At 35.9% G+C, this 11,809-nt stretch overlaps 1 protein-coding gene across 3 annotated transcripts in view; it reads right to left on the bottom strand.

Moving 5' to 3' along the window:
• Nucleotides 1-7,504: 7,504 nt before the first annotated feature.
• Nucleotides 7,505-11,809, bottom strand: part of LOC150096865 (malonate--CoA ligase ACSF3, mitochondrial-like) — a 59,285-nt gene continuing 54,980 nt past the window's right edge. For 2 of the 3 annotated variants that reach the window (XM_090408345.1, XM_090408344.1), the window contains exon 7: nt 7,505-8,067. In XM_090408345.1, coding sequence (XP_090264471.1) covers nt 7,682-8,067 — 386 coding nt within the window. In that variant the 3' untranslated portion in view covers nt 7,505-7,681. The remainder of the gene's footprint in view (nt 8,068-11,809) is intronic. The other variant, XM_090408343.1, reaches the window with a different exon arrangement.

Here is an 11,809-nt window from a genome sequence, read left to right as displayed (position 1 = left end):
TTTGGCCTTCTTTGCCATGCTGATCACCTTTCTTGCCTGAGCCTTGTGTTGTTCATGAGTTGCTGGCAACCTTTATATACCCTACAGCATTTTCTTCTTCTGTAGTTCATGCTTAATGATATTACTCATCCATCTAACTCCTACCCGATTAACTCTCTTTGCCCTAGGTATACAATTTAATACTGCTTCTTCTAGATGACCCTTAACTATATCCCATGCACTACTAGCATCCTTACCCTGCAGTGTTTTATGCCATGGCACAGATTAAAGCTTTTTCATAAGCATGTCATAATCACCTGCTTTGTAGTTCCACATAACACTTCTTGACAGAATATTCTTCATGTTGTGTACAATCTCCAAAGTCAATACTACATGGTCACTTTTACCAATTGGAGGCAATGTTGTCACCTTGGTTATGGATAGCTCTTCTGATCCTATGGTCAGGTCCAATACTCTCCAACACATGCTGCCTTAACCACGTCGCCGTCAATATGGATAAAACATACCACTTCTCTATTCATCATATATTTCAATGTAATATTCTCTATTCAATTGTAATACCACTATAATATCAGTAGTATTACAATTTTAATACGAAATTTGTATCCATGGAAACCTGGATGTATATGTATGTCTTGGCCGGTTCGGTGGTTAAGTAATTATCTCTTAGCAGGTGTATACATTCTTTTTCCTTCCTGCAATGTAATCTTTCTTCCTTCCAGTCTATATCTCCATAATAATCACTTGACTTGTACTCATTGTACTAATTTTGCGATTCATGTCTTCCAGATCATCATGGAACTCCCTGGCCTATAGCAACAACCAACTGCATATTTTGTCTTACTGGACTTAATCTCACACCAGATTGCCTCAAATGAATAGCCACCCTTCCACCTGTCTCCTATTCTTTTTGGCTGCAATTCATCTGCTATCATCAGCAGTACCCTCCCTGCCCCCCATCATGTCTTCTCTATCTTCCCTGAAAATAATAAACCCATCACATTCAATCCCTGTAACTACATCAAATGCTGTTAGCCAAGTCTCACTAATGCCTATAACTTTTGCCGCACTAACCAATGCCAATGAGGTTGCACTAACCAATGCCAAAAACTCCTCCCTCTCGTTCCTGATACTTCTGGCATTAGTATATAGAAACTGCAGCATCTGTTAAGTCCCCCCCACCTTTATTTTCTGAATTGACTACCCTATTCAATATTTTTGCTTGAGAGACTAGATTCCTCACTTGGTCATTCTCACACTCACTTCATGGGTGCCTTCATACAAACTCACTCGCTTCCACCTTAACTGCTTAAGTATCCCTGAATTTACAGCATGCTTGGTGAACATAGCTCTCCAGACATCTAACACCAAAACCATTTGGATGCTGTCCATCAACATTGTCCAAATCCTTGCTTCCATCAAACAAAGACCACAGATCCACAAATTGTACATTATTTCTTTTGCACATTCTATGTATAGATTCATTGGCTATCAATCCCCTCTTCCTTCTCAGTTTGCCTCTATCATAGCATGGTAGGAGTCTTACAATCTTCACCTTCTCACTCTTCAATTTTGCCTCTTCTAACAACTCCTTTATATCCTCCCTCATAGAATACTTTTCACTTCTCAAATCATGTGCACCAACCAAGACAATCATTTCCTTCGAAGCATAGCATGATCACCATCATCAACTGTCATCATGGCATGATCACAGGAACCCGAAGCGATCTCTGTTAAGAAGTGTCATATTTTTAACAGAGACCCCTTTCTGAATCTATAAAGAAATCTAACACTCTTTAACCTCAAGTTCCTTTTTTCACATGCTGCTTGAGAAAGTTGTTTTGCAACAATTCAATACATTCGTGTTCATTCTTATCATGAGAATTCACTTCTATCCAATCAATGTTTGGATAAGTAAAGTGTCACCCATAATGATCACTTGTTTAGTACCCATAAGGATAAATTGGTGATGCATTTCTAAGTACCCTACAACTCAGATACCAGGTCTGTAGCATTACCCCACGATATATTTCATTCTTGGAAGTTTATTTTCCACTTGGTTAGACTATAATAAATTTAGTTTAATCCTTTACCCAAGTGTAGGCAAACAAAGTTTGCCCTTGAAGTAGTTCAGGACTGAGGCAACTCGTAGTAAAGGTAGACCAAGCTCTCATTACTCCTTGTCTCAGTATCTCCCATAATGCAAAGCACATGTATAAAGCTATGCATTAAGGGAAGGGCCACTACCCAGACCGGTTTCGACCTTTATTGAGGTCTCGTCAGTGGGAGGCAGACCCAGAAGTGGTGATACTAAGGCAGAAGCAATGTAGAGGTCATATTTACTTATACGAGTTGCCAAAAGGTGTACCACCTTATTATTAATTTACTCTGGGTTTAGAGAAAGATGTTGGAAGTTTATTTTCCACTTGGTTAGAATATAACAAGTTTAGTTTAATTCTTTACCACTCCTTGTCTCAGTATCTCCCATGGGAGATACTGAGACAAGGAGTGATGAGAGCTTGGTCCACCTTTACTATGAGTTGCCTCAGTCCTGAACTACTTCAGGCTTAAACTTTGTTTGCCTACACTTGGGTAAAGGATTAAACTAAATTTATTATATTTCATTCTGTCAGCTTCTACTTCACACCAGACAGCCTTAAACTGGGTACGCGACAACTGGGTGACAGCCAGGTGGCTATCCCCCTCTTTTTGCTCATATTTTTGTTATTTTGGCTAGAAAAGATGGAGGTCCTGCTTTCCCTGTTTTGTATTGTTTACTACCTAATAAGACTCTTGAAACATACAAAAATTAATATTCTCATTATGATATAAACAAAAATATTTATTAACTAGCTGACTCATTTTTTGTGTGGGAAATTTCAATATAACTTCTATACAATTTTTAATTCTACACAATAAAAACAAACTTAATTATAAGTGAGATTTTTCAAATTTTATGTTTATACCATTCTTTTAACTCGTTTCTCAAAAAAATATTATTTAAATTTACCGGGTAGTAGATCAAAAGAATACAATTGCATGTTTGATTTATTATTTTGTCACCAAGATGTCTGTCGTCCACTTGGCCATGTCCCTTCACTAGATGCATAACCATGTTTGAAGCGATTCATATCTTTATCACATCATCTGCATACCATAGCTGATCTTTCACATACATTTTTCCCATTCCTTCCTTGATGATCTAGTTTCCCTGACTCTCTGCATTAGGTTTCATCCTAATAAGTAATTTTTCTGGGCTCCTGATGTCAAATGAATTCAAGTGCAGGCCGTCCGTCTCATGCAAGTCTTTTCTGCATTAAGCACACTCCACACAACTAAAAAGTTGCATCCATTTCTTCTACACAGCCTGTGCATGGAATCATTTGCTATCATTGCCCTCCTTAACTTGGTACTGTCGTATGAAAGTAACAAACTTAAAATTTTTAGTCTCTCATATTTCTTTCTCACTTCTTCCAACAAACCTTTCATATAATCATTCCTACTATATTATTTGCTACTTAAATTATTAGTTCCTACAAGAACTACCATCTCATTTGCTTTCTACGTAATGCTTTTCAGTTACCACATAGACAATAACATGATTTCCCCCCCCCCCATTTATTATTATTATTATGATTCAGGCCTCACCACCAATATTACCCACCATGTGGCAGGATATCTGATCACTGAAGCAACTGATGGAAGTCACCTCTATATACAAGTAGCCTAGATGTGAAGATACTTCACACAAACTTTGTTTGCTTCTACTTTGGTAAAAGATTAAACACGAATATAATTTCTTTTGCAAGTACAGTCATCCCTTGACTTACATCCTTTTGAAGATACGTCCGTGATCCCATAATTGAATAAATAACATTTCTGACTATACTTTCGAACAAGACGAAAGCAAGTATAAAGTAAAAAAGTTTTTATTTAGCAACAATGCATCATGCAACAATGCAGCGGCAACAGCACATTTAGAGGTAGCCTCAGTAGGCAAGTGGCTTCAACAGTTTCTCTGTTGATTGTATGTGAAAAATAGGTTATTTGTGTGTTTATCGTTAAATATTTCATGATATTTTGTGCAACATGGCAATTCTAGATAATGCTCCAGGTCATCCGTCTTATATCGGTGATCTTCACCAAGTTCAAGGTCATGTTTTTCCCTCCAAATACTAATTGATTGATCCAACCGATGGATCAGGGAATTCTAGTAGTGTTTAAGGTTTATTATCTACAGAGAACTTTTTCACAAACCATTTATGCTAATGAAGGAAACGACCAGACTCATGCAATTCTGAAAGCATTCAATATTTATCACGCTTTAAAAATATTGCTCTAATTTGGAATGAAGTGATCTCTCAATGTATGAGTGGCATATGGAAAAAGACATTAAAAAGGTTTGTGCACGATTTTGGAAGTTTTGAAAAAAATGAAGACCTTTGTAAATTGAGTGAAGAAATAGTGGGCCTAGCAAAAATCTGAATCTTGAAGTGAATGATGATGAATAGTTTAACTCATAGGAAGTGCCCCTGAAGAGTTGACCAACAAAGAATTGGTCAAACTGGAGGAACAATGTGTTGCAGAAGAGGAAGAATGAGAAAAGGAAGAGGAAAAAGAGAAACAAGGAGAGGTAGTTAAATAATTCACAGTCTTGCAGAAATGTTCTCTGCAGTTAGCGATGTTATTAAAATTGTTGAAGACATGGACTCCCAATGTTGAACACTACTTATTAGTAGAAAGGAAATACATGATTCGTTTGCTTGCTATAAACAAATTTATAATAAAAAGAAGAAGAGGAATAAGCAAAGCACATTGGACATTTTAATCAAAAAAATGGATCTACACCAGAAGAGTCTTCATTACCTTCACATAGGGAAGGTAATGAAGATGTGATTGTGAAGGAAGATTTGGGTGATTATTCTTCTGTTTTATAGTGGCAGTAACACACAGTACAGTTTTATAATTAGGTTTAAAAATTAAAACAACAGTATACTTATTACTGTTAAGTCCCTAACCCCTATAACTCTGTTGGTTTAATGTATCAACTTACGTCCGAACTGACTTACATTCTGCCTGATGGAACGGAACCCCGACGTAAGTTGAGGGATGACTGTATAGTTTGCTGAGTAGAGTCAAGATCTTGCATACTTCCAAATAAAAATGATCTCACACTTAAAATAATGAATAACACAATCTGTTCTACTGTTGAATTTAACACACACACACACTATATGAAAACTGTTCATATAGTATTACTGTATCAAAAAAATGTTACTGTATCATTCGAATAACCATCATTTTGTACAAAGAAATTGTATAATATCTTTATCTTGTTGGCCTAGTTGGCTCAGTAGATGGCATTGCTGTTCTCCAAGCAACAAGTTGCAGGTTCCCACTTTGGACATGGTCTTCAGGTGATAGATGATTTTGTTTTGTCACACTTGGTGTAATACCACCACTACCCTGTTTATTGGAGACCTGAGTTGTTTGAAAGACATACCATGTTGGTTTTTAGACAGGTTTCTGGAGATAATTTAACCTTACCCTACCATGGTAGTCATAAATAATATATATATATATATATTGTTGAAATTAGGATTTACTCGGGATGTATACATTTATAAAAATAAATTTAACTGACTAGAACCCGAGAAAGTATAACAAAAACCTTTAATACATCACAACTAGTTTCATCGGTGATCCGACTTCTTCAGGTGAGAAATAAAAACATAAGACATAAAATAACACGGTAAAAAATGAACTTTACAGCTTAATAAAAAGCAGAATAATAACAGTCATATTTGAATAGGTGACCGAAAACACCTTCTTAAATAATGGATATTCGTCTCGTAACATCACTAAACGCTTGAGACCACGCCAACATCCTCGACAAGAAGATGACTCCAACCCTATCACTCATATACAGTTGCCTTTTATCAGCACTCTTACCCCAAAACTAGCTAAGATTCTGAAAAAATTCAACATAAAAGACCGACTATACTACGCTGCCAAAACTTCGTTCTTTTCTGAGTCGACCAAAACCAAAACACAACCATCTGCATTTTCCTGGTGTTTATAAAGTTTTGTGCAACTGTGGTCGACCTTATTTTGGCCAGACAGACAAATCTGTTTCACTTCGTCTTGAGGAACATAGACGTGACATCTCCTACAGTAGAGCACGAGCGAGCGCCCTTTCCAGTCATGTCCTTTTCTCGGCAAACTCTAACCTTGAAGAACAGCCACATCAAGTTGATTGGGAACGCACTACTAATTTATATATTTGCAAGGATGAATTCGAAAGAAGAATCATCGAATCAAAAGAAATAGTTCTGGACCCTTCACATTTAAACAATAATCTTAGCTACAATCTACCCGATTACCATAGCACAGTAATCCAGTACTGGCGCTCAAAAATTAGCTGTCGCACACATTCTACTCATGCCAACGGTAGCACGCGGTCACCTATTCAAATATGACTGTTATTATTCTGCTTTTTATTAAGCTGTAAAGTTCATTTTTTACCATGTTATTTTATGTCTTATGTTTTTATTTCTCACCTGAAGAAGTCGGATCACCGATGAAACTAGTTGTGATGTATTAAAGGTTTTTGTTATACTTTCTCGGGTTCTAGTCAGTTAAATTTATTTTTATAAATATATATATATATATATATATATATATATTGTGATTGTTCATTTTTACTCGGTAGGAAATATTATTAATTAGTTTAAATGACTGATACTGAGAGATAAAGAGGTGACATGGTTTATTTAAAAATATACTACTAGTTTACTAGTAGTATCTTTAAAAAGATATTACTTTAAAATAGTATCTTTAAATTCTGTATCCATATAAATTTGGATAAGACCACATCTAAATTTCAGTGCTCAGATCTGGTCACTGGGATTTGAATGGGATGAAGTAACCTTGGAGAGGGTGCAGAGATAGATAACAAAAATGATATCTGAATTGCACAATCTTGATTATGAGGATAGACTGAGGGCATAGACTCTGCAGACTGAAGAGTCTGGTGGATAGAAGATAAAGTATGATTGAGACATTTAAGCTGTTGTAGGGTTAGGTTTCGGATTATTTGGATTAATATTGGATTAACACTGAGATTTTTCACACAGTAAACTAAGGGAAAGGGCAAGGGGACATCCCTGGAAGTTACAAAATGAAGTGAAAGGAGAGTGGAAGGAGCATGGAGTGATTGCTTGAGAGGATGGTGAAAAGTATGGAGAGTGGATTAGTTTAAGGAGTGGTACGATACACTTTGTACTGACTAGTATTTACCTCCCATGATGAGTCTTGTGATTCTTTGGAGGTCAAGAAAATAATAATAATAATAATGACATCATTTGAGGAAAAGGAAAAAGAATCTATTGCTGAAAGTGCAGAGAAAGTATTGTTTTTGAGTCACAGATAAACAAACAAGAAATGTTTTTGCTACTCTATTATTCATATGAGAGGTTATCATACTAGTCATTGCATACCTGATTTAGTAAAAAACCAGTCTGATAAAAAAAAAGTCAAAAAATTGTTTTTCAGCATTTCTTTTCATCAGGAGTTTATTAAACAGTATATAAAGTCTGCATAAAGAGAAAAAAAGTTCTTTTGTTAATCACATGTACAACTCTTAATAGTAGTGAGTTTCTTGGTCAGAAAATGTTTCAGATTATCTGGTAGCTTTTTTGTGAGCTTCAGGAAATACTTCTACAATTAGTTCTTTTTTATTCACTTTTCCAATGGTGTTTCTTGGTAGTGTGTTCAGGCATTTTAAAACAGAAGGAACTGAATATGAAGGCATCCGTTCTTTGCACCATTCCCGAAGTTCTGATAGAGATAGAATCTTTTCATCTCTTGTCACCACTACTGCAGCTACTTTTTCTCCCCAAGTGGGATCAGGCAAACCCACAACAGAACAGTCAGTGATCTCTGGGTGAGAGAGCAAGTGACGCTCTACATCGAGGGCACTGATTTTATAGCCACCACTTTTAATAATATCCACAGAAGTACGACCCAGAATTTTAAATAAGCCATTCAAAAACTGAGATGTGTCACCTGAAAAATAAATTCTTTATAGATCATTATATACATTCAAGAATTTTTGAGAAAACTATTAAATATTTGTCAGACTTAATTAGCAAAAATACAACATGAAAATAACATCTTTCAGAGCATTAAAGTCATGTAATAACAAATTACTATCTGTTCACAGTTCAATGTATTTTAATTTATGCATTTGGATATGTTTTCTATACTAGAAAAACGAATAACAGTTTAACATATGTAGGAAAAAAAAAATCATTAATAATGAATATTTTTTCATAATGCTTCTAATAGTTTGCTGTTTGTTACAAGGATATCATCATAGAGAGTATTAATAAGTAATAGTAAGAAAGAACATAAGCCTGGTTGACCAAGTGGTTAGCGTATCTGCTCTCCAGGAAAAAGGCTGCAGTTTCGAATCACACTGTAGGCATGGATGTTTGTGATTGTCTATGAAAATACTAGTGCTGGTGGTTGGTGGTAGATGGCATTGGTGTAGTTGTGGTTCATTGTAGTTGGTGGATTGAGTGGGGCAGACAGAGTTGTAGCATGGGTACCCTCCATCAACGAGTCTTTGGACTCCCTGGAGGTGTCATATAATAATAACAATAAGCCATGCAGCATTTCAATTACAATTATTATTATTCTAAGATCCCATGGAGTCAAAGATTCATCTAGGAGGTCCCTTTGTCCTACACACAGCTCATCATATCTTGCCTTAAACACATTCAAATTCTCTGCAGATACCATACTCTTGGACAAGGCATTCCAATTATTGACAACTCTGCATGTAAAAAACCTGCTTCTCACTCCCTCGTTCACACCCTCCTTACACAGCTTCCAGGGATGACCACTTGTTGTCCCCTGATCTCCCACCATTTTATGAAAAGCTTCTTCGACATTGATCCCATAACAATCCCTTACGAACTTGTACATTTCTATCATATCACCACTCCTATCCACCAGACTCTGTAAATCACCTTCTCAACCTTTCCTCATATTCAGCAATTCAAAATAGTCAATCGCCTCTGGGCCCTTTCCAACATCTGCTCATCCTTTTGAAAACCAGGTGACGAAATCTGTGCACAGTAGTCCATATGTGGCCTAATCAAGGCCTTATACAATGAAACAAGAATCTTCTTACTTTTACATCATTCCCATAATTTGTTGTGTTGTCCTCACAATTTTGGCAAAGTGTCTTCTAAATTTTAGATCCTTATCCATCATCACCCCAAGATCTCTTATTTCCTCCACCTCCAACAATATATCTCCACTAAGCATAAATTCTACATCTCATCTTTGTTTCCCAAATTTTAAAACTTTACATTTTGCAACACTGAACTGACATCCTCACTCCCATACCCATTCACTCAATCTATTCAAGTCTTCCAGAACATCTGCTCTACTCCTCATAGTTCATCCCAACTTGGCATCATCTGCAAACAACTGAGTATCCCCATCCATCTAATTTGAGTCTCAGTTAAACACACACACTCTGAATGATTCAGGTTTGGATGAATGGATGGTATCTGTCCATTATCAAGAGATGATAATGGACAGATACCAAAAAGAAGTATATGGAAGAGCAGAATCCAGGAAAAGGCAGACTAGTGGTGCCACATGGCCCAGTGCTTGAACCACTGATGTTTATTTTGTATATAAACGATATAGGAAAATAATTTGAAAGGAGATATACAAGGTGATGTAGAGAAAGCTTGTAGAATAATTTGACTATGCTGACAGTATGGACAAAACATAACTGATATCACTTTAATGTCAAAAAGTCTCAAGTTATGTATTTTGGGATACAAAGATTACAAGCTGTGTACCACACAGCTTGTAATCTTGTAAAGCTTGAGGGAACTGTACTCCAGGAAATTGATGAAGCCATGGATTTAGGGGTAGTAGTAGATAGACAGTTGAAGTTTAGAGGACATATTGCTAAGGTAGATCATAAGATTACTTGGCTATTCAAGACCACACTAGAAAGCAAAGGAAGTTGTTATTCCTCTTTATAAAGCCCTGATACATCCACATCTACATTACTGTGCTCAGGTCTGGTTTTCTTGGGGATGAGGAAGTGGTGGAGAGGATTTAGAGTTGAGCAGTCAAGATGGTGAGTGGTCTGTGGAATGCGTCCTATGAAGATAGATTGAGGGTTTGTGGATTGCAAAAGTTGGTTGATAGGTGATGATGGCATGATACAATAGAAACATTTAAGTTACTTAAAAGGTTAAGGGTTTTATGGGAATGATGCAGGAGAAATATTTAAGAACTTGGCTAGAGGGGGTAAAAAAAAAAGAGGTCATCCCTGGCAGTTGGGTAACAATGTGGTTAGCAAGAATGTGAAGGCTAGATTTTTCACTTGGAGAGTGGTAAACGAATGGAATGGATGCCTTAGTCAGTTGTGAGTGCTTTGTCTATTAATTGTTAATGGTTTCAAGAAGAGGCATGATAGATATTGTGTTGATAGTTAGGGTTTCCCACGATGAGGCTTAGGACTCCATGGAGGTGCCTGCACAATAATAATAATTATCTGTGGTCACAAATGTCTTTCAAACCGGTCAGTATGTTTTGTGAAATTTAAAAATATAATTTCAAAAAAATAACTAAATAAAATAAATAAATAAATATATATATATATATATTTCAAAGTTTCCCAGATTTTTCTCTCTATTGTAGTAGCAATGTAACATTTCTGATTTATCCCATAAATATCGAATACCATAGAAGCGAAGCTGAGGCTTCATTTCTATGGTATTCAATATCTTGAATGTATTCTTCAATACACTGTTCAATTAATTTTTCTGTCTATCCAGAGAAAGATGACTGGCAATCACACCATAGCCGATAAACACCTGGATATTGAAGTGGGCTATGTAGAGGTTTTGTGGGAGTAGTGATCTCATTTTGATAAAGAGAGTAAATACCACTTTTATTTTATATTCCTTAATTATTTTTAGCCAGTTTTATAGATACAGAGCTAATACATGGAAGCATGATGAATTCTCTGTTTTCTTTTTCATTTCTCTGGTCTCATATCAGTTGAGTAGTCCAGAGATGATGTGGTTGTTATAGCCATTTTGAAGAAAGTGTTTTTTTTTAAATGTTGAAGATCTTAGGCTAGTTCATCCTTGTTAGTGATGAGTAGGCAGGCTCTTGTTCCTGGTGTGGAAATAATAATAAATTTTTGAATTCTATAATGATGGGCAGAGGCATGTAGATATCTATCATTATGTGAAGGCTTTTGAAATATAGACCTTTTAATTTTCCTGGTTCCTTAGTTAGTTGAAGGTCCAGAAACAGGAGTGAACAATTAGATTCATTAAATTCATAGGTGAATTTTATATTACGATGTTGATGATTCAGGTATTCATGAAAAAGCAGAAATGAAGGTGGTCTATGGTTTCAAATTAAGAATATATCATCAACGTACAATTTCCATAATTTTGGTTTCTAGGACCTTGTTTTTGAATGTTTTCATATAAAGATTTGTTAAATCTAGCAAAAGAGTACTATTCGTGGCTAGATTAGAGTTCTCTTTGTATATTGTGTGAAGTACAGTGTTTGAGGAGTGCCATAACCTTCTTAGAGAATTTATCTTGGAGCAGTGCAGTAGATCATCAGTAGGAAGATTGGTAAACAGATTAACTACAATATGTTTACCACATAACACTTACTGTTAACTATAACAAAGCCTGCTAAAATGTCATGATCATCAAGGATAATATTGCTAATGCTTGAAACAAAATGC

Source organism: Typopeltis vanoorti, chromosome 18, assembly GCF_054136105.1.
Source record: "Typopeltis vanoorti isolate ZY-2024b chromosome 18, IOZ_Tvanoo_1.0, whole genome shotgun sequence".
In the NCBI taxonomy this organism is placed as follows: Eukaryota; Metazoa; Arthropoda; class Arachnida; order Uropygi; family Thelyphonidae; genus Typopeltis; species Typopeltis vanoorti.
Note: the sequence above shows the minus strand (reverse complement) of the source record. Positions and strands in the feature narration are given on the sequence as shown.